This window comes from Bos mutus, chromosome 1 (genome assembly GCF_027580195.1).
Source record: "Bos mutus isolate GX-2022 chromosome 1, NWIPB_WYAK_1.1, whole genome shotgun sequence".
NCBI classification, from domain to species: domain Eukaryota; kingdom Metazoa; phylum Chordata; class Mammalia; order Artiodactyla; family Bovidae; genus Bos; species Bos mutus.
Genome location: NC_091617.1, coordinates 2,148,283 through 2,173,332, shown reverse-complemented (window position 1 = coordinate 2,173,332; position 25,050 = coordinate 2,148,283). Strand labels below are relative to the sequence as shown.

At 40.4% G+C, this 25,050-nt stretch overlaps 1 protein-coding gene across 6 annotated transcripts in view; it reads right to left on the bottom strand.

Annotated features, from left to right (window-relative positions):
- Nucleotides 1-3,586: 3,586 nt before the first annotated feature.
- SYNJ1 (synaptojanin 1) overlaps nt 3,587-25,050 on the bottom strand; it is a 91,462-nt gene continuing 69,998 nt past the window's right edge. For 5 of the 6 annotated variants that reach the window (XM_070367063.1, XM_070367071.1, XM_070367076.1 and 2 more), the window contains 6 exons: nt 22,984-23,193; nt 21,692-21,835; nt 17,734-17,804; nt 14,428-14,536; nt 13,941-14,158; nt 3,587-7,027 (listed from right to left, as the gene is read on the bottom strand). In XM_070367063.1, coding sequence (XP_070223164.1) covers nt 6,227-7,027; nt 13,941-14,158; nt 14,428-14,536; nt 17,734-17,804; nt 21,692-21,835; nt 22,984-23,193 — 1,553 coding nt within the window. In that variant the 3' untranslated portion in view covers nt 3,587-6,226. Of the gene's footprint in view, nt 7,028-9,843; nt 9,865-13,940; nt 14,159-14,427; nt 14,537-17,733; nt 17,805-21,691; nt 21,836-22,983; nt 23,194-25,050 lie in introns of all 6 variants that reach the window. The other variant, XM_070367094.1, reaches the window with a different exon arrangement.

Genomic DNA, 25,050 nt, shown 5'->3' with positions numbered 1-25,050 from the left:
CTACTCTGTCACAGGTCGAACACGTGCACCATCTTTAATCTTTGACAGCACTGCTATTTGCCTTTGTATTCTTACATTGCAGTCCTTTCTGTGCTTTCTTAAGGTCCTTTTCTTCTCACCCAGGCCGTGTCATACAAATTTTGTGTGTAGCTTTTCTTCATTGTAGTTTAAGTGATCATACATCATGCCAAAGCCTATTGTATTGTCACCCAAGTGGGTTCTGAATTTGAAGACAAATATGACATCTGTGTGTTCCTATGTACTTTGGCTTATCTAAATATTTTAGGTACTGTTTCCTTTCTAGGGTAAAGGGCATCTTATAAGCATTTGTATCTGCTGAAGCAATCCATTAGTAGTGATAAACACTCCAATACAGATAATTAATGGGGCACTCATGTTGACTGCTAGATATCAGGCAACCAGAGAGGAAAAGAATTTTTACTGTACTGAAAAAAAATTGTTTTAATACCATTAACACACGTATGTGGGACTTCCCCCATGGCTCAGCAGGTAAAGAATCTGGCTGCAATGCAGGAGATCCAGGAGATGTGGATTCGATCCTGGGTCAGGAAGCTTCTCCTGGAAAAAGAAGTGGCAACCCACTCTAGTACTCTTGCCTGGAAAATCCCATGGCTTGGTGGGCTACAGTCCATAGGGTCACAGAGTTGTAAACAACTGAGGGACTGAGCATACATACATAACACACATATGTATCCCTAACAAATAGAGAACATTGTTTGGTATGTTTTAAATTTTATATAACTGATGTCATACGAAGATGACATTAGTTGAAAACGAAAATCATGGCATCTGGTCCCATCACGTCATGGGAAATAGATGGGGAAACAGTGGAAACAGTGTCAGACTTCATTTTTTTGGGCTCCAAAATCACTGCAGATGATGACTGCAGCCATGAAATTAAGACGCTTGCTCCTTAGAAGCAAAGTTATGGCCAACCTAGATAGCATATTGAAAAGCAGAGAGATTACTTTGCCAACAAAGGTCCGTCTAGTCAAGGCTATGGTTTTTCCAGTGGTCATGTATGGGTGTGAGTTGGACTGTGAAGAAAGCTGAGCACTGAAGAATTGATGCTTTTGAACTGTGGTGTTGGAGAAGACTCTTGAGAGTCCCTTGGACTGCAAGGAGACCCAACCAGTCCATTCTGAAGGAGATCAGCCCTGGGATTTCTTTGGAAGGAATGATGCTGAAGCTGAAACTCCAGTACTTTGGCCACCTCATGCGAAGAGTTGACTCATTGGAAAGGACTCTGATGCTGGGAGGGACTGGGGGCAGGAGGAGAAGGGGACGACAGAGGATGAGATGGCTGGATGGCATCACTGACTCGATGGACATGAGTCTGAATGAACTCCGGGAGTTGGTGATGGACAGAGAGGCCTGGCGTGCTGCGATTCATGGGGTCGCAAAGAGTCGGACACGATTGAGCGACTGAACGGAACAATGTCATACTGTACTATTTTGTACCTTGCTTTATGGTTCCATACTGAAATTTACTAGTATTTCACTCACTTATTTTCACTACTACATAGTATTCCACCAGAAATATGTCACTCCATCCCCTTCTTGAGGGTTAGTTTCTTTCCAGTTTTCACCATTACAAACAATGTGCATTCCTACTCCACTTGTCCTAGAATTTCTCTCCAAGTCAAATTTGTTGTGATAGAATATATGAACCTTACTGGACATTATTTATGTATTTTTTAAGTTAGTCATGTTTTGACTGTGCTGGGTCTTTGTTGCTCCCTGAAAGCGTTCTCTAGCTGTGGTGCACTGTCTTCTCATGGTGTGGCTTCTTTTGTTGCATAGCATGGGCTCTAACACTCAGGTTCAGCAGTTGGGGTGCATGGGCTTAGTTGCTCAGCAACATGTAGAATCTTCCTAGACCAGGGATTGAATCCATGTCCCCCTGCATTGGCAGGTGGATTCTTAACCACTGGACCACCAGGGAAGTCCTACTGGATGTTATGTAATTGTTCTCTAGAATTGCTGTGCCAATTTGCCCTCTCACCAACAATGTATGAGTTCCCATTTTTCCACGTTTGATATCTTGATGTGGTCAGACTTTTTTCCTAACATTAATAAAGTGGCATTTTGCTTTGTACATGAGTTTGGTTTTCCTGTGTCACCTCATGCTGGTAATTGTGGACCTGCAGGGCTTAGGATCTGGCTATAAATCATGTGGAGAGGCTGAAAGATAAGCTATAGACAGAGAAATATATTTACAAAGCACATATTCAATAGAGGTGGAGTCTCTAGAATATACAAAGAGCCCTCAAAACATGACAGTTAAAAAACAATCTATTTAGAAAATGGGCAAAAGACACATTTCACACACAAAAAGGCATCAGATGGCAAATAAGCACATGAAAACATGTTCACCATCATTAGCTCTTAGGGTAAAGACAAAGCCACGATGCAATTCAGGCAAAGATAAGAAAAAGTGGGTCACTCATAGATTGTTGATGGGAATGTAAAATGGTTCCATCATTCTAGCAGAAAATTTGGAAGCTTTTTAAAAATCCAAGCATGCTACCACTCTATGACCCAGCATGTACCCCTGGTCATTTATTCCAGAGAAATGAAAACTTACGTTCACATAAAAACCTGAGATGAGTGTTCAGAGCAGCTTCATTTATAATAGTCCCAAACTGGGAACACCCCAAATGTCCTTCAGTGGATGAATAAATGGTTAAACCAATTGTGATACATCCATACCATGGGATACTATATAACAATAAAAAGGAACACACTATTGAATCTCCAGAGAACTGTGCTGAGTAAAAAAGTCAAAAAAAAAAAAAGTTATACACACATGATTCCATTTATGTAACATTCTTCAAGTAGCAAAATCATAGTGAATATGGACAACAGAATCTATTATGGAGAATAGATTAGTGGTTGCCAGAAGTTAAGGACACAGGAGAAGGGCATGGGATGGGAGAGAAGTGGGGAGAAGGCAACACGCAGGATCTTCAGGGAGATGGAATCATCTTTTATATCAATGTTAAAGTCCTGGCTGTGGTACTGCACTATAGTTTTGCAAATGTTACCACTGGGTAAAGGATACCTGGGATCTTTCTGTATTATTTCTTACAACTGCACGTTGTTGTTTAGTTGCTATGCTGTGCCCATGCACTGTAGCCTGCCAGGCTCCTCTGTCCAGGGGATTCTCCAGGCAAGAATACTGGAGTGGGTAGCCATTTCCTTCTCCAGGGGATCTTCCCGACCCAGGGATCAAACCTGTTGTCTCCTGCATTGACAGGCAGGTTCTTTACTGTCTGAGCTACCATGGAAGCCCATACAAATCTACAGTTACCTTAAAATAAAAAGTTTTTACAAAGCCTATTATTCTGTATCTGTAACTTCTTAAACAGAGATTAATGAACATAATTGAATTATTTAAGAATCAAGGTTATTGTTTGAAATTGCAATCTGAAAAAAAGGCAATACTCACAGGAACACCAGCCTCAGTCTCTTACTTTAGGTCTTTTAAGGCAATCTCTTCTTTTGTCTGGCTATTCGTTAGCCTGTTTCCCCTCTGCTCCCCTCACCCGCCCCACCCCCACCCCCCAGCTGTTTCTTTTGCTGTGGGTCAGAAAATCATCATTCATGCCTCCTGTGTTATTTTCAAGCCAGCAAGATGTTGAATGAGGGCCTTTCTTACAGAATAAGCATATGACTTCTTAATGACAATTAGTAATTTGAGAATAGCTTCCTACTTTCAGCAGAAGTATCACATAGAGACAGAGGCTGAGATGGTTGGATGGCATCACCGACTCAATGGACCCAAGTTTGAGCAAGCTCTAGGAGATGGTGAAGGACAGGAAAGCCTGGCGTGCTGCAGTGCATAGAGCCGCCAAGAGTTGGACATGACTGAGTGACTGAACAACAATCACACAGAGAAATACAATGGATGAGAATAACATCTTGAATTAAAATACCTGATTTGGAAAAAAAAAACAAAACTGATTTGACAGTAAGAATTAATCCTCAAATATCGCCAAACTCATCTATGTAAAGTTAAAGGAAAATAGCTGAGAAAAGTTCTTCCCTTTTGAGCAAAGCAGTCAGTATGGTAAAGACAGGTATATTTATTTCATATGACAGCAAATTTCACAGGATATGTTCAGTGTTTATATGCCACTGACTTTAATACTGTACTCCTATAAAGTACATAGTTATAAATACTGTGTGCCACATAAGCAATAAAGTTCTTACCTATAAACAGCAATCTACTATAGAGAACAAAGAACTCACAGAGAGATCCTTAGTGTCTAGTTTCTGCTCTGCTTTTAACAGAACTGGTCCATATTGTAATAATATGTAGAATAATGGCTAGTTATTTGCAGTGTACCTTTAACTGTCTGTCATAACTTTGTGCACTTTTTCAGCAACTTGCCAAGTATCAGCAGAATTTCCTGATAAAGGCTGAGCTGCTGCTTGATATGTGTATTTTAGACAGTAGTTTCTATTCAATAGGAAACACTGCTCACAGAACTGCAGTCGCACTAAAGTTTATAATGAGTTATTTTCCTAACGGAGAGCAAATACCATATACACTAATCACACAGATGTTAAAGCCACAGTTTCAACAAGTTAATTCACATTTTGAAGCACATTGCTTATAGTAATACTGCTGTTTAAAATATACTACTGCTGAAATGATTAGACCCCCCCCCCAAAAGCACAATATAAAACTCACGAGAGTTATTTCTAACAGCAATTCCTGGCTGTTAATAGAGAGAGAATTACTTTTATAAATATAGTATTCTGATAACATTTGAGCATTTAGAAAAGTGCTTTTTCCTAATAGTTTTGCTTTATGTGGTTAAGTGCGATGCAGCTTGCTGTGCTTTTTTACATCTTATGTATTCTTAGTCGTGAACTCCATTTTCTGATATTCCCCCAATGCACATGTTTAAAGGTTAAATGTGGACAACGGAATTCAGGTGACATTTACAACTCTTTGTATAAAACGCTAATATAATGGGTAAAAGTGATTTCAAACTAACAACAAAACAACTATTGCTCCAGGAATTTTCTGACTGGGATTTCCTCAATGATATCAAAATACTACATTCTCTATAAGTCATCAACGTCTTCATAAAATTAATCAAAAGCAGGATCAGCTGCATACTGGCAGTGCAGGAGACAAAATCCACAGCTAATTTGAGGTGTAGCCTCTAAGAACATAAAGCAGCATCACAGATGGGGCGAGAGAACACGCAGCAGATTCCAGTTCAGCGCCCCCGGGGTCGGGGCTGCCCGGCTCACCAGCTAGAGAAGCGAGGAGGGCCATCCTCGGACACCTCCGTGGACCTTGAACTCCCATTTACTTCTCACTGAATTTGGTGGCACGTGCCTCCCTGCTATCTGTAGCCAGCGTGCTGTTTTGAAAGGACAGGGGGGTCGGTCCACACAATATGCTACTTCCGGCTGCAAGAAGCTCCTCCCCCAGAAAAGCAGGCAGAGGTGTGGGACCAGAGTGACAAGGGGGTGTGTGGTGTGTGTGTCAGAAGGGGTGGGTGTGCAACGGGGCAAATTCTGGTTCCGTCGTGAGATTACTCTAGATTTGGAAAGAAAGATAATGGAAATGTCCAAATTTCATTTTCAACCATCCATTTGATTATATGGAAAAGAGAACTCTGTTACAACTTTTAGGTAAAAATTTGGTCTGACTTATACCCTAGAATTTAAGTGATGTATTTTACCAGTATGTAAGTGTATACATTTGTGTGTTTGTGTGTGTATACACTTTTTTTTTAAGCAATGTCTTTCTAAATTCTGTTCCAGTATACCTTTGACGGCTCTTTGGTAAATACTTATAGATACCAATTGTTGACAAGTAGGAAAGGGCTGGCAGCAATGTCGTCTAGAAGTTGTCTGGGCTTTGTGAGATGCTCTAAAGGAGACTGATGAAGAATTTCTAAATGAGGACTGTTTTCTAAAATAGCTTTGAGCACTTTTTATGGCTTCTACTCTCTCTTATTTATCCAAACAGAAACACACCAAAATTCCAGTTAATAATGAGAAAAAATTTTCCTTAATTCTGATATACACATATTCCAACTCTGTACACATTAAATAGTGGTATTTCATGACAACATCAGTGCACTTAACAATTACTTATTGCACATCATGAATAACGAATGCCCAAATCTTTTGGCTGTACCCTGCCAAAACTAAAGGGACTCTCTACTGTGTGACGTTATCTTTCTGTCAAGTCTAGCGTGGGTGATGCCTTAGAGGCCAGGGCTGTGAAAGCGTCTGCGGGAGGGGTGGTGCCAGGTGGGAGCAGAGGGACAGGCGGTGGGGGTGGTGGTCTTGCTGGCAACACACAGAGAGACACATCGGTACTCCTACCCCAGTCATCACCAAGCATCACCTTGGAGCCAGGAGACGAGCTCAGCTGCTTACCCAGGAAAACGTCTGGGCGAGTGGACCCTGACTTCCCTGTCACACCAAAGTCCTCTTCTTCCTCGAAGGTTACCCATCCTTTGGGGTTGCTGACTGTTAGTGCAGACAGGCCCTGTGGATCAAAACTGTCCTTAAACCCATCCAGGGAGGATGAAGGCTTGCTACTGTTCTGATCCAGAGGCCTCAGCGAAGAGAATGGACTCGGAGCAACAGGCTCTTCTTTGGAGAACCATGAAGTGGCCTCTGATTCTTGAGACTCAGCTCGAAAGGGGTTTCCAGGAGCGGCGGTCCTGTCGGTGAAAGGATTTGTGCTGCTCGAGCTTGGGATGAACGGGTTTGGGGAACATCGCGTGTTTTCCTGGGATTTACTCCGGGCTGGAATTGGAGGCATTGTCGGCATGCAGCTTACAGAACTCAGAGTGTTGGTGTTACTTGGGGCTGCAGAAGGCAACGGCGTCAACCCCCTTGGGTTTGGGGTGTGAACAGATGGCTGAGCCTTTGATACAGCAAGCAGGTTCAATGACAAATCTTCAAATGGGTCACTCTTTAATGGCGAGTCCAGTCTGACGGCGGAGACTCCGTTTGTTTTCACCTGGGAAAGAGAGAGCCCACTGAATAATCAGAACAAACAAAAAGCAATATGGTTACTTTGAATGCCCCCCCTGTTTCCTGTCTCAATTATTCTTCATTCTGAAGGGGTCAAGTATACATACTCAAAAAATAAAAAAAGGAGCTTTGTGTAGTCTGTTACTCTGGTGGTTAAACAAGTACCATGAAATTTTTTTTTTTTTAAAAAACTCTCTGCTAAATAAGTTCTTTTATAAATACAACTTATTTCATCCATGCAAGTATTGATATGTAAAATGGAGAACTGCACTGAATTAGCAGATGAGTTTGGTTCATGCCCAGTTCTATCAGATAATCAAATGAACTTAAAAAACTCACATTCAATACAAAGTTTATGCTAAATCGCTATGAATAAACTTCCAACACCCATCTGTGATGATGATGTGGTTTCATTGTTTTTTGAAATATATTTTCATTGAGAGTTAATGTTACTATGGAAATTCAACTTTATGGATAATAATTTTATTAGTATATCTGTATTCATAAGCTGAAGACAATGCATCATTTCCTTTTCCACTTGTAGAATAAAATTTTCAAAGCATTCTTTGCCTTTTAACGTCAGCTCTCCTTTGTAGAATAAATTCTGAATGTGAAAATATTTTTTAATTGACCTTCCTCATCTTTAGATAGGTTGTAACTAACTGCAATGATTCTTTAAACTGGATGGCGTGGTGGGGGGAGGAATCCTGTTTCTATCTGGGATAGTAATTCTTCAACCAAAATAAAGCTATGCATGGCAGAGCTGGCTGTGAACAGTTACTGGCAGGAGGAGGGGTCAGACTTACTTCACAGTTATGAAAAGTCTGCCCTGTGTGCCCAGTTCACAAAGAAGCCGGCTGGAGTGGAGCCCGGCTGTGGTACCGGGCACAGGCTACTTTCCTAAGGGAAACATTGAACTGAAGCCTGGCTGTACGAGAAAAGTAGCTAGCTTTATCAGGAACTCCATTTTAATTAAAAAAAAAAAAAAAAAAAAAAACTCTATATAATTGTTAAAACTAGGTGGGTGACTTGGATATTTATGCCAAATTAAAGGTAAGAAAAGCACAGGACAGGGAGAATTTTACTTAGCTAGAGACTTGGCAATGTACAAAATGCAGCATGACCCAAAATGAATTTAGGTCATTGTTAAAGCAAGTAACTAAACATTCATAAGATACGTTGAGAAAAAGAGCAGCAGTCTCAATAAAACATTGTTTTGCTGTTCTTATTTTAGTCTCTAAGTCATATCTGACTCTGTGACCCCACAAGACGACTACAAACTATAGCCCACCAGGCTCCTCTGTCCATGGGATTTACCAGGTAAGAAAACTGGAGTGGGTTGCCATTCCCTTCTCCAGGGAATATTCCTGACCCAGGATTGAACCTGTGTCTTCTTCTTTAGCAGACAGATTCTTTATCACTGAGCTGCCTGGGAAACTCCAATAAAACATAATTGCATCTTCTTAAACAGTAACTTGGTGCTTAAGAATAGGGAAGGCTAATTCCCCTCCGATCCAGTGATTAGGGCTCTCTGCTTTCACTGCCAGGGCCTGGGTTCAACCCCTGGTCAGGGAACAGAGACCCCACAAGCCACATGGAGTGGCAAAAAAAAAAAAAAAAAAAGAATAAGGAAGGCTGCTCATTTGCAAAAGGAAACAGTGTGGATAACTTCTTACGTGAATCACTCTCTAGGATCTATTTTATTCAACTAATCTATAGTATACTTTAAGTAAACAAGTTTTATTTTTCTTCAAACTTAATATGACAATAAATTTGAACAAAATTAAAAAGCAGACATGTCATAAATTCTAAACTGTATTCTAAGTGTATTATAGTACTTGAGAGACAAATTTACTATAGATGCTGTAAAATTACAATTAGCTACACATTACCAGTAATGACTGGGTTATTTACGATTCATATGACAAAACAGAAGTACTTGAGTGGGTCTGGGCCCCGATTCTCCCATGGTAGACAGAGTCCATGACACAGACATTATAGGTAGGAAGTTTATGCTTTGTACAGCTTAGAATAATAGGCTTTTGCCAAATAAATGTTGCACATTTAAATATCTTTATTTTCATATATTAACAAATTTTTCTTTCAAAATAAGTTAAAGGTAATTTAACAGAAACATGATCATTTTGCCCAATGAGATTTGAAATTATGAGAGCCACATCATCATTCATTACATTAGAATGAATTTCTATATATCTAAGCAGTATTTATGATGACTTGACATTAATGATGATGGTATTTTTTACAGAAAAGGGTGTTGGAAAGGCCCTTAAATAATCCTGCTATAATGTTCATTTTCATTTTTGTAAATCATCAATTCTTCTTTAACAAAAAAAAAATCTCCTAGTGCTACCAGTTATAATCTACATGCTACTAGTTTTTTGGGTTTTTTTAATTTCCCAAAAGAAATCTAGGAAAAAAATTGAATTTTATACTTACATAATTATGCCATTGTTAAAACCAAGAACCAATTTGGTTTTGCCAGATACACTTTCATATATCTAAAGCTTACCTTCTTAAAGTTATACTTTTTAGTCTTGTTAATTTTTGTAAAAAAAAAAAGCAAAATGGGAAAGCATTAGCAAGAATAACTAAAATGGTTCCTAAGAATTCAAAATACTAAGAAAAAAAGCAGGTTTTATGGTATGATAACAGAATTTATTAATGTGGACAGGTGGTTTTTAAAAATGGGTGAGAATTTAGATGTATGAAGCGAAAGATTCATACATCTACTGTGCTAAGACAGATGAGAAGCACATATAAGATTGAGAAATAATCCGATACCTGTTACCCTGATGGTTGCTCCTGCTTTGAGAAAACGAAACATAGACATCAAGGGAAAGAGTTAGGAGGACAATCTGAGACCAAGCAGCAACCCTAACAATTCAAAACACTTTCAGTTTTATATTATGTACAAAATCCAACAGCAGTGAGACCTGCAGGTCACAGTATAAGATCAAGAGACAATAAAATGTATTGCTGTAATAGGGCTCAGGATTTAATTTTATCTGAGGTTGATTACTAACTAGCTCAAAGTAGTCATTCCAAAAATAATATTCCAAATACATTACTGGAGCACTGAAGTATTTTCAGCAGGCTATGGGTGAAATGTTTGTGTCCCCTCAGATTCGTATGCTGAACCCCAACCTTCTTATGTGATGGTATTTGGAGACGTGGCCTCTGGGAGGTGACTGGGGTCAGATGAGGTCGTGAGAGTGGGCCCTCTTGATGGAACTAGCACCCTTTGTAGGAGACACACCAGAGGGCTTGCTCTTTCTTCCCTTGTGCAAGCACCAAGGAAAGGCCATGTGGGCACAGGAGAAGAGGCCCCAGCAGAACCCAACCATGCTGGCATCCTGATCTCGGGCTTCTAGCCTCCAGAACTTGAGAAGACAAATTTCTACTGCCTGAGTCACCCAGTTCATGGTATTTTGTTACGGCAGCCCAAGAAGGTTAGGACACAGCCTTAAGACAGCCTATGGGTTTATCATGATTAGAGAAATTGTTCAAAATGGCACCACTTTGCAGAAAAGTGAAAACTGGTATTTATTTTAACATGGTCAGGATCCAGGCTTGTTCTATTAATCTATCACTCAAATTTTCTGAAGGGTGATACTAAAGATGAAATCACAATCTTTCTATAACAGCAGTACTTTAAAAAATTACAGTATTCTTAAGAAACAGTTTGAACAAATCTTCCCCAATATTTAAAGCTTACCTTATTTTAAAATACCATAACTCACTTAGACAGATTCGAGAGACACCATTCTATAGTAAATTATTTTATAAATAATATATTTATTATATATTTATATTATATAAAATGTGTTACTACAAAACATGAGACTCCTGAATTGAACCTTTCCTGATGATCCTGATGCATTAGTTTTGTAAGAGTTGGATAAAAACTGGGAATGGGTTTATACTAAGATGCAAGGGGATGGTATTAAATTGATCCAGAAAGCTGAGATTTTTTTTTTTTCTTTTTTGGCTGTGCTGCACAGCATGCTGGATCTTAGTTCCCTGACCAGGGATCGAATGCATGCCCTCTGCATTGGGAGCACGGGGTCTTAACCACTGGACTGCCAGGGAAGTCCTGAGATTTTCTACTTGGCCTCTTCCCTCACTATCGGCTGTCACTCCAATAGTATAGCTATGATGCTATTACTTTACTTCCCATTGGATTCCTGACTTCTGGTTTTCAGCTGATAATCAGATGCCTAAGACATTGAAAGTCAGATAAGTGGGGCATTTTTACATTTTCTAAAGGATATATAACATATAATCACTTGAATTAGAAGAATCTTTTCTATATAGAATTATAGAATCAAATAATTTAAATAGTAATAACAAGTAAAGCTGGGTCATGTGTGGGTCTATGTTTTAAATACCTTGTATATTTTTGGCAGAATTAATAAAGACTTGTAAAAACTACTAAGTTCAATTCTAAGACTGTTTCATATTATTACCAAAATATCAAAATGTGAGTTATTTTACTAACTCACCCTCTTCAAGTTATAGCCATTATAGAAGAATTTTTAAGACTTTAGATGTTCATTATTTTTTGAATAGGCATTATTTTTATGGTTCAAAATGAAAAAGGCAAAAAAGGTAAAATGCCTCCCTATCTTTCTGTAAGCTCCCAGGAGGAAACTAAGCTCTTTGTGATCTTGCACAAAGGCAGCCTACACGTGAACAAGACCTCCACTCTCCAGGAAAGTGTGTCTGTGTATGTAATGTGTAGAGGGATTTGATATCAATGACTGAGGCAAAGAAAGGCTTATAACAAACACCTTTCACAGTTTTGATGAGCAGAATGTAAGAGTCAAGAATACAATCTACTAAACCACACAGAAAGCACAGGCTTGCTGTGCTTCGTCAGCAAATCACCATACCCATTCCAATGAAAATCAGAAAGCAAAACAGGGGAAAATGACCTAAGAAAATGATAGATGGCAGTCACGGAATATTCATCCTGTACTCTTTGTGTCACAAGATGACTTTCTACTGAGAACTGCAATCTTCTTTGACAGTGTGTTCTTCTGAAGTTGTTCAGAGTACCACACCTACTTTCAATACTGAGAACATTTTATGGAGTTTTAGGAATTAGGGTTCACCTTTACTGTGAAAATCATGATCACTTTCTGTCCTAAAACTGTAGTAATACAAAGCTTTAAGATGGCTTCTTTGAAAGTTTCTTGCCCTCCAATTACACTAAAAAACAATAATAATAAATACTACACCTTATAAGAAAATGAAAAGAAAAAATCATCATGCACTAAAAGTAGATTGGCAAAGAGAAAATAATGGACATTTATTGTTTGAAGGGCTTCTATAATTACTATATATCTTCAGCATCCTCAACTATATAATACTTTTTGGTGTTCATTAGCTTAAGAGAACATTATTCTCAATTATATATCCGTCTTAGCTTTTTAAAAAATGTGACCAATAGTCTGATAAGTAAGTGCTAATTGCTAACTATTCATATTGTTTCAAGATTCATATTTACTTTATAATCTTTTTTTCACTATGAAGAAGCATAAGAAACTGCTAACTTCTGCCAATTAGCTGGACATATTCACATATCTGTAAAAATAAATGCAAACTATTATTATAAACATGCTTAAGGGACATCACCAGTGTAATATTTCTGTATTTTAGACTATTCCAAAATAAAAGCAGACTTAGACTTCAGTTCTTTGGCCTTGATGGCATTTTCAAGTTAAAACTTTTGGATAAAATTCAATGTGAGGCTAGACAACAGAAATATAAAGATAAACCTTATACTAAAGATAAACTTATGCTAAAGATAAACCTTATTTTAATGATTTTACTGAGATGTATATAATAAATACTAAGTAAAACAGCCTCCAAGTAAAACAATTCAACTCGCATGAATATTCTTGTGTTGAAACAACTTTGTGTATACACACCAGAAGGCTTTCCAATGTGAGATCACTCTGGTATAACAAAAGTCCTTGTGATCCTGTGATTTCCACCCACCAAGGCAATGGTACTATTTTCTATGTGATACTCATGAGAACATTATTTTGATGGCTTTTACTTTGGTTAATAAGCCTGCTGCTGCATGCCTGAAACATCTAAATGGATCCAGTAGTGTCTGAAACTGTTAGAGATCCCCAAGGAAGCCCAGTGCCGACTCCATCACTGAAAAGAGCTAACTGCAGCATCAGGAGAGATAGGATTATTGGAAATTTACTGCCAATGGCCAGGGATTGACCTGACTGCCTTTCTGTCCAGGAGGTAAAGGACAAAACTAATCTAATAGCTGTGAACAAAAAGAAACTAAGTTATTACTGTCCACTCTAATTAAGTATCCAAAGTAAATTACACACAGAATAACCAAAAAAATCACCTACTCTTTAAACAAAGTAAACAGCCTGGGGGCCGCTTGGAAGTTTTAGGGAAAAAAGCCTTTAGGGAAAGAGCCCTAATCTAGGGTCACTCTCTGAGAACCCGTGATCTAGACAACAGGTTGGACAAACAAACAAAAAACCCAAACCCTCAAACGGCCAAACGTGCTTTTGTTGTGTGATGAGTCTGAGTGGTCAAATGACATTCACTGGTTGAAGTCATATCTAAACATGTTATTACTAGCAAATGACAAAATTTTTTAAAAAATCAAATCTTAGGTGTTTTTTCTAAAGCTAATAATTAAAATAAGGATGTTCAAAGACTACAGCAAGAGCATCAAATATGCCTCAGTAAAAAAAAAAAAAAAAAAGGGAAAAACAAAACAAAATGTAAGCAAAGGCCCACACACACTCACACACACACACACACCCACCCACCCACCCACACACACCCACACCCACCCACCCACCCAGATGATCTTTCTCCCCGCTGGAAGGCCTTACCTGCGGCTGCGCCGGAGGCTCAGAAGGCAAGCTGTGGGACGACCTGCTTCGAGGGGGTGGCTGCGGGGGCGTTTCCAGGCTGGGCTGCAGGGCAGCCTGGGCCAGAGGTGCGGCCACCGGGATGAGAGGCTCCTGCATCTTCTGAACAGGTGGCGCAAGAGAAGGCGGCACAGGAAGGGCGGCCTGAGGCTTCAGGGGCTCGGGAAGAAGAGCTGGCCCTAAAGAAAGTAATTTCCAGATGTTAGGCATTCTCTGGAAAACTGAGTTTATCCTTCCTTTCAGGAAATGGTAGGAAATTCCAGTCCCTGTCTCAGCCCCCAGTAGCCTCCTTTATTATGGCATACAGAAAGACAGGAAAAAAAAAAAGAGAGAGAGAGAGAGAAAGAATTTGAGCAAGTTGTATAAAGTGAGAGATTGCGAAAGAAAAAAGAAAAGAAGTGGAAGGGAAGGATACAGAATGGCACTGCCGTTTCGACTACGGGTCTACCTTTCAGTACTTCTGAGGTTTTGCTTTGGCTTTCAGGAGTCAGTCTCCCAGCAGACACCCGTGCGTGGCTCTGGGGGGCGCTGATGACTCCAGCACGGGGCGGAATAATCTAAAGATGGGAAACGAAAACCACTGAGACATTTACCTTATCTGCAACGGATAAGATTTGATGAAAATATTTTGTCTGTGCATCTTGTATCATTTCCTCTGCCTCTTTGTCATTCTAATGGCTCTATTTATTGCCATATGATCATAAGTTTCATTTTTTTTTATTAAGGATTAACTTTTATTGGTGCATAGTTACTTTACAAAGTTGTGTTGGTCTCTACTCTTCAGCAAAATGAATCAGGCATACATATATATATATATATATATATATATATCTCCTCCCTTTTGGATTTCCCTCCCATTCAGGTCATCACAGTGCGTTAAGTAGAACTCTCTGTGCTATATACAGTAGTTTCTCATTAATTATCTATTTTATACATAGTATCAGTAATATATATATGTGTGTGTGTATACACACACAGACACACATATATGTGTCAACTCGAATCTCCCAATTCCTCCCCTGCCCCTTGGTATCCACACATTTGTTCTCTATGTCTGTGTCTCTATTACTGGTTTGCAAATAAGATCATCTATAGTATTTATCTACATTCCACATATATGGGTTAATACACAATACTGTTTCTCTCTTTCTGACTTACTTCATTCTGTATGATACTCTCTAGGTCCATCCACATCTCTACAAATGACCCAATTTTGTTCCTTAAGCTTCAAAAATCTTCCTTTATATTTTTCACTGTTTACTATGTGCCACGCACTGTGTTAACTAAGCACTAGGTATGAATTTACATTTCAATGTCCAAATGGCCCTGGGGGGTAAGGTATTATTTTATCATCTCTAATTTAAATGAAAATGAAGAAATGTATACAACTGTCCCAAAGCCACAGAGTTACAAAATAAAGCCAGGAGCCGAACTCAGGGCCCATTTTCTTTATCCTGTATCATACTCCTTAGTGGGACGATTTTACAGGTCATGAGGAGGTGGAGCGGGACATACACTGTGGAACTAAGAGGCTTACCAAAAACTACACTGAGGCTGTTTTTCTTTATTAAACACAGAGGTTAAAAACTCTGGAATGGCTAACTCAATGTGCTGAAATACATAGGCTGGAAGATACACTAGGGAAATAACGTCCTTTTCTATCTTCACATGTTTGCTGAAGGCTTTAAGCACTCAGTACATTTTTCTTATTTTTGTATAAATTGGAGGATAATTGCTTTACAATATTTGTTGGCTTCTGCCATACATCAATATGAATCAGCCACATGGAGGTCCCCTCCCTCCTGAATCTCCTACAGGTACACACATGTCCCCTCCCTCTTGTACCCCCTCCCAGGCTTCTAAATTGTCACACAGCACAGAGTTGAGCTCCCCGATTCCCACTTGCTATCTATTTTACATATGGTAATATACATTTCCATAGTATTCTCTCGGAGAAGGCGATGGCACCCCACTCCAGTACTCTTGCCTGCAAAATCCCATGGATGGAGGAGCCTGGTAGGCTGCAGTCCATGGGGTCGCTAAGAGTCTGAAACGACTGAGCGACTTCACTTTCACTTTTCACTTTCATGCACTGGAGAAGGAAATGGCAACCCACTCCAGTGTTCTTGCCTGGAGAATCCCAGGGACGGGGGAGCCTGGGAGGCTGCCGTCTGTGGGGTTGCACAGAGTCGGACACGACTGAAGCGACTTAGCAGCAGCAGCAGCATAGTATTCTCTCAGTTAGTCCCACCCTCTCCTGCCCCCGCTGCGTCCACAAGTCTGCTGTCTGTGTCTGCATCTCCACTGCTGCCCTGCAAACAGGTTCAGCAGTACCATCTTTCTAGATTCCATGCATAAGCAAAAGTTATAAATGTAATCACACAAAATCCTGACTTTCCGTCCCTATTCTTACAATATTCAGTAAGCAAAGTACTTTGTGGGAAGTGTATAGTCAGTGAATAACAATTTCTTTTTTAAAAAAACAGGGGAGTGGATAATGGCTATTTTAGGTAAATTCCATAGACACTTTACTTTGGAGCATAATATTATATATAGAAAAAGTCCTTCAGGTTGGCTACAAGACAAAAAACAAAATATCTCTGTTTTAGAAATCTCATGAGAATTTCTTGGACTCTTGAAGTAGTTTCATTAGCAGAAGTCTCTTCATCTCCAGGTATAGTCACAGTTCCCAGGATTCAGCCAGTGGCCTCCCAATAAGCCCAGGCTCCACCTGACTGACACTGGTTTCTCTTTTTTTTTTTCTTTGAATTACTTGTTCTGTCTCAGAGAAAATGTTCATGTGGGTGAATAATAGAATAATTCTGTGTATAACAAAACACACATAAACACGCAGAAAACCAGACTTACAACGCAGGGTGAAACCCTGCAATGCCATCTGCTCTCCTGTGGTTAAACCTTTAGAACTAGTTTTAGTTGACAGACTATCATCATTGGGGTTCCTGAAATCTAATTTTAAAATCCTTCTGGACTTCCCTGGTGGTCCAGCAGTTAAGACTTGTGCTTCCACTGCAGGGAGTGCGGGCTCAATCCCTGTTTGGGGAACTAAGATCCCGCATGCCTCAAGGTGTGGCAAAGACAAATAAAAAGGAAATAAAAGTAAAATAAAACCTTTCTGATAGAAGAATGACTTTACTTCATTACTCAGATAATGTCATAAAAAATTGCCCTAGTACATCACTTCCCCATATATTTCAAGATTCTAAGATATTTATTTAGTGACTGTAATCACTTAACTATACCACTTTTATTCAAATAATGAAGGATGCTTTTACTTCTGAAGAGGATGTTAGAATACCATTTGAGTTGAAGGTGGGGCTGCCTGGTGGCTCAGTGGTAAAGAATCTGCCTCTCAATGCAGGAGAAGCGGGTTTGATCCCTAGGTTGGGGAGATCCCCTGGAGAAGGAAATGGCAACCCACTCCAGTAATCTTACCAGGGAAATTTCATAGACATAGGAGCCTGATGGGGTACAGTCCATGGGGTTGCAAAGAGTCGGACACAACTCAGCAAGTACACACACACACACACACACACCTCAGAGAGTAAAACACACACACACACACACATACACACGAAGGTACCTTGAAGAGCATCAAGTCTAATTCCCCCAGTTTAGAATTGAGGAAATTGGAGTCTTAATGGGCCCGTGATTTCTTCAGGGTAACACATTTGATTAGTAGCAAGTTGGGACCCAGGACCTAGACCTCCTGGCTCGCAAGCGAGGCGCTGCCTACCGGTCTGGCTGCACTGTGTCCAGCAAGTCCCGGGCCTGGCAGTCCGGCTTGAGGTGGAAGCTGGCTGCGTCCTGGAACAAAGACATCACACCATGTAGCTCAGGTCTTTGTTTTTAAAGAAAGAAACAAGAAACATGCACTTATACCACACTGTCTATTCATGGTCCAGCTTTAAGGTTAAGTAGCTGAATTCGAATGTTTACCTAGATTATCTCTCCGTGTCGTTCCTGGGCTTTTGGGTGCTTTGAAGCAGGAAGGAAAAAAAAATTATCTATAAGTAAATAAGCCATATTATATAATATTAGCTAGCTGTTCTGTTTCATTACCAGCAGAAATGGGGGCACGAGGTGGAAAAAGAAAAACAAAACAAACTATTCTGCTTTAGAAATGCTGGAGGGTATTATCAGCCCTTTAGAAAATACCTCCAAAAGAGAAAAATTTAGACTATTGAGAGTAACATTTATGGGACAAGTTGGCAGTTGGTCTGCTACCTCATTTGGAAGGTAACTTTCCCAACAGAGCTCTTTCCTATGAACCCTGAAAACACATGGTCAGTTTGGGGGAACATTCACAAGACGTGGCCCCACTACTTCCCAGAGCTTGGTGGGCTCACGGCTCCAGGACCAACAGACCCGCACTTTCCGAGTCACACAAGACACCAACAGCACTGTTCAGGGCTTCATGCTGTGGACGTCAGTACGGACAGGGGCTCTTACGAGACCTTTCGGATTTCTACAGAAAGACCCTATCATTAAGGTAGAAGGCGGGCACTACTTATTACAATATCTGCCTTATGCAAGACAGTGTTAAAATACTGCTCAAACTCATTCGAAACGTAGGAGAAGACTGAAATGCAATAAACTACTTTTGGGGCCAAAAGGAGTAGGAGACCCTATTAAGGTCAGCATCTCAGATTTCTTCTTTTGAAAGGAAATTCATGTGTAATTGTTATATGAAACCCATCAGACTTTTAATAACTGTAATCTTAATGAATGGCTTCCAGTTTTAATAGCCTTTTAAGCAAATTTACTCAGCATGTTTATGTTATCTGAAGTTGATTAAAAAATACTATATCCTTGGACTGAATTAACAAGGTTTAATTACTAATTTTTAAAACTTCAGAGTTAGTACAGTACATTTCTAAACATTTGACTTATTCTGAAAAAATTTTTGAAGGCATTCCTCTTAAAATAATACTGCACATTAATTTCACATCTTAAGTGTATATGAAATATATATATACAGAACAGCTCAAAACAACATTAAGAATTGCAGAGAAAGTAAATGGACAACCACCAGAAACTACACAACACAGAATGAAAAGAGAAAAAATACGAACTTACAAGATATACAGAAGGAGGGGGAGGGGGAGTTTACAGTTGGACCGAGAAAAGATTTTGTATGTCTTTAAACACTGGAGGGGCTGACATTTAGGAATAAAACGAGAGATCCATTTCTAGGATGCAAACGTCTTGTTACCTTCCATCTCTCGCCTAGCTACCCCCGGACTGGGAGGGGCTCCAACACCTTTTTAGAGAGAGAACAGAAGCTGTGTATTGTTCAGGGCCCATAGAACAGAGGGAAAGGCAGGCACACAAAACAGTTTCTGAGTTAAATGTCCTTTTGCAAAAAAAGTTCTTTCACTGCTTCAAATTTCTTCAAAGATATCTGTATAAACCAAAGTGCCTCTAGATGCCTGGCCCAAACCTGATCCTTTTCTTCAGTTAGAATCGAAAGGAGAAAATAGTTTTCTTTTTATATCTGACATCATGGGAGGATTCCCTGGAGGAAGAAATGGCAACCCCCTCCAGCATTCTTGCCTGGAGAATCCCATGGACAGAGGAGACTGGTGGGCTACGGACCATGGGGTTCCAAAGAGTCGGGATACAACTGAGTGACTTAACACTTTCACTTCTTCACTAGCGGTAGGGAATTTGAAAATAATGAAAGTCTTTGCTTTTTAATCATCTCATTCTTTATATTCAGAATTAAACCACTAATAAAAGCTCCAATATTTGCCAGTCATAAAGGAAAAAAAAAGTCTGGAAGTTCCAATTTCATTTTAAATCTCTATGAGTCCTGTGTTAGTCCCTTAGAAGGTAATTTTCAATGCATTATTAATAAAAAAAAAAGAACTCTAAAAGTACTAATAATTACTTTCAGATTATTGCCTTCAAGCAGTTACTGGTTTATAGGGTTAAAAAATATGCTGCTAAGACTGCCTACAAAAGAATTACGAAGAGAAGCAATTTTTAAAAAACATCAGATTTCTAAGTAAGTCACTGAGTAGCTAATATGTATAGCTTTTCACAAATTTCTTTAAATTTTTCTACAGATTGGTTTCCTAATTAAAGGGGAAGGTAAATAAAATCTTCCATGAAGCTATAAATCAAAGCACAAGTCTGAAATGGGAAAAAAATCAATGTCGTCTTTAAGTTAGTGGAAAAGTTATCCTCCAGTAGTATCTTACAGAAGCTTGGTGCTGAAAGAACTTTGCTACCCTAATTACCCAAAGTTGTTCAAGTCTGCACACGGTGCAGCCACTCTGTGACAGCGTGAGTCGGCCGGCGACGTGCTCAGGCAGCTGGAGCAGGGAGAGACCAGCTGCCTGTGCACGTGAGCCCTAAGGACACTAGAACTGGGTGAGGAACAGCTCTTCTGTGGGACTGAGACATTCTGCCTCAGCCTTTCTTGAGAACTAGATTAAATAAACTTGTCAAATGTACGCCTCTAGTTGAGCTTTGTAAGAGTCTTCATGTAAAACAAGTAAACTACAAAAAGTGACCCATGTGTTAAGAAGAATTTCTTTATCGAAATATATAACAGAGACTTGTTCTTCTATTTTAAAAATGAGGCATGAATGTTATGACAAATTATGATAAAGCCATGCAAAATGAAAGCTATATTTCAGATAATTATGATAACTTTAAATTGCATTCCTAGGACATTTTGCTAATTCACAGGCTACTGGCAAGACGTACTAGAGTTCTAATATAATCCAATATAATCAAATCCTTGGGAAACCACCTATTTTCATTGTGTTTGACTCATTTAATCTTTATAACCGAACTGACTATATTTATTAATAAACAGTATATCAGGCCTTAAGTAATTCAACTCTGTTTATCAGGGAAATGGAAGGTCTTCTTAATTCTAATAATATTCACTAATAAAATCAAGCTCTAATCTTTTACCAGAAATATAATGAAAGTTTGGAGTTATTTTTAAGTTGGCATATAAATGTCATTCATTTTGGCTTTCATCAAAGCAACCTAAAATGTCACTAAGTTACAGGGCTCAAACTCCAAAAAAATTAATGAACCAAGATCCATATATTATAACAAATATAAATGGTTACCTCCAAACTCTTTTCTAGCAGGTGCAGGACTCCTAGCCCCTTATAGTTCATAAGAGAATATGCAGCAGAAAGGAAATGACATTAAATAAAGAATTGAAATGTCAAAGATTTACTATAGTTTCCAAGATGTCAAATATCATGTAGAGACTACATATTCATATCTTGGTGCTATAAAAAAGTTATTATGTAACGCAAATACCTCTAGCAGAAACAAGACTATACTTATTTTAAAAGAACATTTAAACAAATATATAAAACTGTAAACAGAAAGATGTATGTTCTTCAGTTCTAATCATGCATTAAAAATTTTCATTTTTAGATAATCATGCATTTTACAGAAATCAGTACAACCACATCAAATTAGCAAAAACAAAGCAAATGTTTCCTGCACGCTTGTAAGAGGCCAGCTCTGAAAACATGTTATAGGAATCTAGCTGTTCTGTCACGCCTATGCCGTTTGTTAGAGAAAAGCTAACTAAGGAAGTAGCACCAGTGACAGAAAACTGATAAAATCTAAAAGCGAGTGTTTCAAAAACATGCAAAACATTTTTCAGCAGAGTGGTGAAATCCAGCAGAGATGGAAATACAAGGATTTGTCACCTGAAGGCGGAGGTGGTCGTTGTGGAGGAGCTGGACGTGCAGGAGGAGCAACCGGGCGGGGAGGGGGAGGCCGCTTGGGTTCCAGGGTCTGGGAAGAATCTTTCTGCTGCAGCTGTGTTGCCGGCAGAGTGTCAACAGGAGAACCTACCAGAAAAAAGTACCTTAGGTAAGAGGATCAGGTTCCAAGGGACGAGCACACAGGTACTTTCTATAGGCGTATGATAAATTATTTAGCAAAATAATTTGTACTACAGAGGAATGACATACATTTTTAGTATCAATAACACAAGCAGCTGTGCTATTACCTTACCCTTTGGTACTACGGGAGCAATCAGGTTACTCTCTGGACTTCTTACCCAGGCCCCGGGTACTGAAAGGGGATTTACTGAGCAGCCCTAACAAGATGGCATGAAGTACCGTGTGACTTAGGTCATTTGCAATTCAATCTGCTGGCCAGGAGAGAGAAGAAAAAGCAAAGAGAGCCTCTTCTCTCTATGCCTTGACTTATCCTGAATTTACTGAAGGAAGCCCATCCTCTGAGGGCTTCCCTCATGGCTCAGTGCTAAAGAATCCATCTGCCAATGCAGGAGATGCGAGTTTGATCCCTGAATCGGGAAGATCTCCTGGAGAAGGAAATGGCAACCCACTCCCATATTCTTGCCTGGGAAATCCAATGGACAGAGGAGCCTGGCAGGCTATAATCCATGGGGTCGCAAAAGAGTCAGATACGACTCAGTGACTATTTAAAGACGGTCCTCTAAGAGTAGCATGGGGGAGCTTGAGAAATTGCTGAAATAAAAGGTATTTTTCAAGGGTACTGGTTAGTGTGGAACAGTGACTGAACTGTGTGATGTAACAACTTCCAGAGAAAAACGTGACTTTGGAGGAGTCATGACTATCAAGTTGAATTCAAAATACTTGTTTTGTCTCTTTCTGCTTCCTATTATAATGCAGGTAATGTACAGATAGTTAAGCCCAAACAGTTATGGGTTCTGACCATAATGCTTAAAAATCGTCAGTGATAAGCCATGGACAAACCTGCCACATGGAAAAAGGATGAAGTAAAGTTCTCATCTAGTGATAGCAACGACCCTCCTCTTCACTTAGGGCGGAACCATCTACAAAGTTTCCTCTTTTGTACGCACAGAAAACATGCTACACTTTAGCCTATGGATGTGAAAGTTAAGCAAAAATAGTTCTCCAAAGGAGATCCGAAGGCATCGGAGGTTTAACCATCTAAATCAAACATATCAGCCTGGGAAGTCATACAGAACTTGAAATAAAACACATACTTTGTGAAGCAGGGGGCCCGGGCGTTCTGGACGGAGCTCGACTTGGTCTCACTGGGAGGGAAGGCACAGGCCCCTCCGATATGGTAGGTGACTGGCAGGGACTGGTCCGGGGTGAAGAACCGGGGGACGTGCCAAGGCCAGAACTGGAAGACGGCTGGAGATGCTGAGGAAGGATCTCCTCTACCTCAGCACTATAGTCATCCACATCACCTGAGAAAACGCAAGGTCGGCCACATTACCAGATGTTAACTTTCTCAGAGATTGCTGCCCCCCAAGTCCAGGCTTAAGGGGTTAAATATATAAAATGAACACCTTAACATGATGATACTGCAAACATATTAAGTTAAGCATGTGGGCATGTATAAAGAGTTTATATGTATACAAGTAGAATTAGTGCAAATGCTCTCGTACCGTAGAAAAAGTAATTAAAGATAGTCCCCTGGGATTCCCGGGTGGTCCAGTGGTGAAGAATCTGTCTGCCAATGCAGATGGACATGGGTTCAATCCCTGGTCTGGGAAGATCCCACATGCCACAAATACTGAAGCCTGTGCACCACAGAGAGAGTAGCCCCTGTTCACCACAGCTAGAGAAAGCCTGTCTGCAGCAACCAAGACCCAGCACAGCCCACAGCCATTAATTAATTAAATTACTTAAAAAAAGACAGTCACAGGAGATACAGTAATATGTATGGCTGATTAATGCCGATATTGGCAGAAACCAGCACAATACTATCAAGCAATTATCTTTCAATTAAAAATAAACACGTTTAATAATAATAATTTTAAAAAAAAAGTCTCTTGTCTCAGAGCAACAGGAGGCCCAGTGGCGGCTAACATCTGGGGCTGGGCTGACTCCACAGCTGTCAATGCGCCCTAAGCAGCGCTCTCAGTGCTGGCTGAGTCGGATGCTCACTGCCCTCCCTCCAAACCTGCCTGCTAGGTCTATGGACCTGCCCCTCACGGCACACACAGTCACACACCCTTCCCCCTGGAAGTCTCCTCACTACTTGGTGCCCTGGGCGCCCCTACCTGACACGTAATCCTCTGTGCTTTAATTAAACAGGCAGGAGTTGGTTCTCCCCGAGGTCTCCTCACCTCCGTTTTCCACAGGGTTGGGAAGTGGCGTCAGGGAGCCCCATGCCACCTGATTCCAATTCCAAAACTTTAATCTTCCAACCCTGAACAAAAAGGCCTCTTTATTTCTGGAAGCTGTGCCTTCCAGAATTTATGTAACGCCCTCAACTCACGTTTGCCGCCATAATCTCCCACCTTCACCCTTTTGGTCACTTGAACCCATTCATCGAGGACCAAGGAGAGAGCAAGACAGTAAGCTGGGCCCCGCCATCTTTCTGGGTGACACTGAAGCCACTGTGGATAACACACCAACAACCTGACACTTTTCCCTGCTGATGCGCTCCTCTACTCCACACTCATGCCCCTTGGAACCGCAGTGCCTCTGAAACAATAAACTCAAACACTTCCCTCTGACCGCCTTCCAGGCTCAGTCTTGCCCTTGGCTACTCTTTCCCCTCTTCTGACTTCACCAGGACCCAAGCCTTCGATCCCTCTTCTTTGGGCCCCTACTGGATTTTGCACCTGTCCCTGCAGCTGTCTTCACATCCTCTGGCTCCTTGCCGCAGCTGGTCCCCTCCTGCACTATTCTTCCGTTGCCCCTGCGTCAATTCTGCAGTCTAATGTCTCCATAACCGCAGACGGGCGGCTGGGTGCTGCAGACAGATAACCGTGCGGTCTTGAAGACTGCACATGTTAACTTGTGGTTTCAGCCTCATCTGGGCTCCCATGGCCTCCTGGCCAACCCACAGTTTCCTGGCTGGCTCCCCATCTGACTGCTTCTCAGGAGCTTTGTCTTGAACCTTCTCAACCTTCCTGAAACCGTGTGCTGCCCGCCTCCTTAAACTTCGCAGAGAAAAGGAAGTTCTAAGGTGGGAACCCCTTTCTTCAACAACCTGCCCCCCAGCTGTAGCCTAACCATATCTATGGGTGGAAAGGGTGGGGTTCTGCCCAGTGCAGGTTGCCCTGCCCCTCCCCAGCAGCATCAGCCCTTTC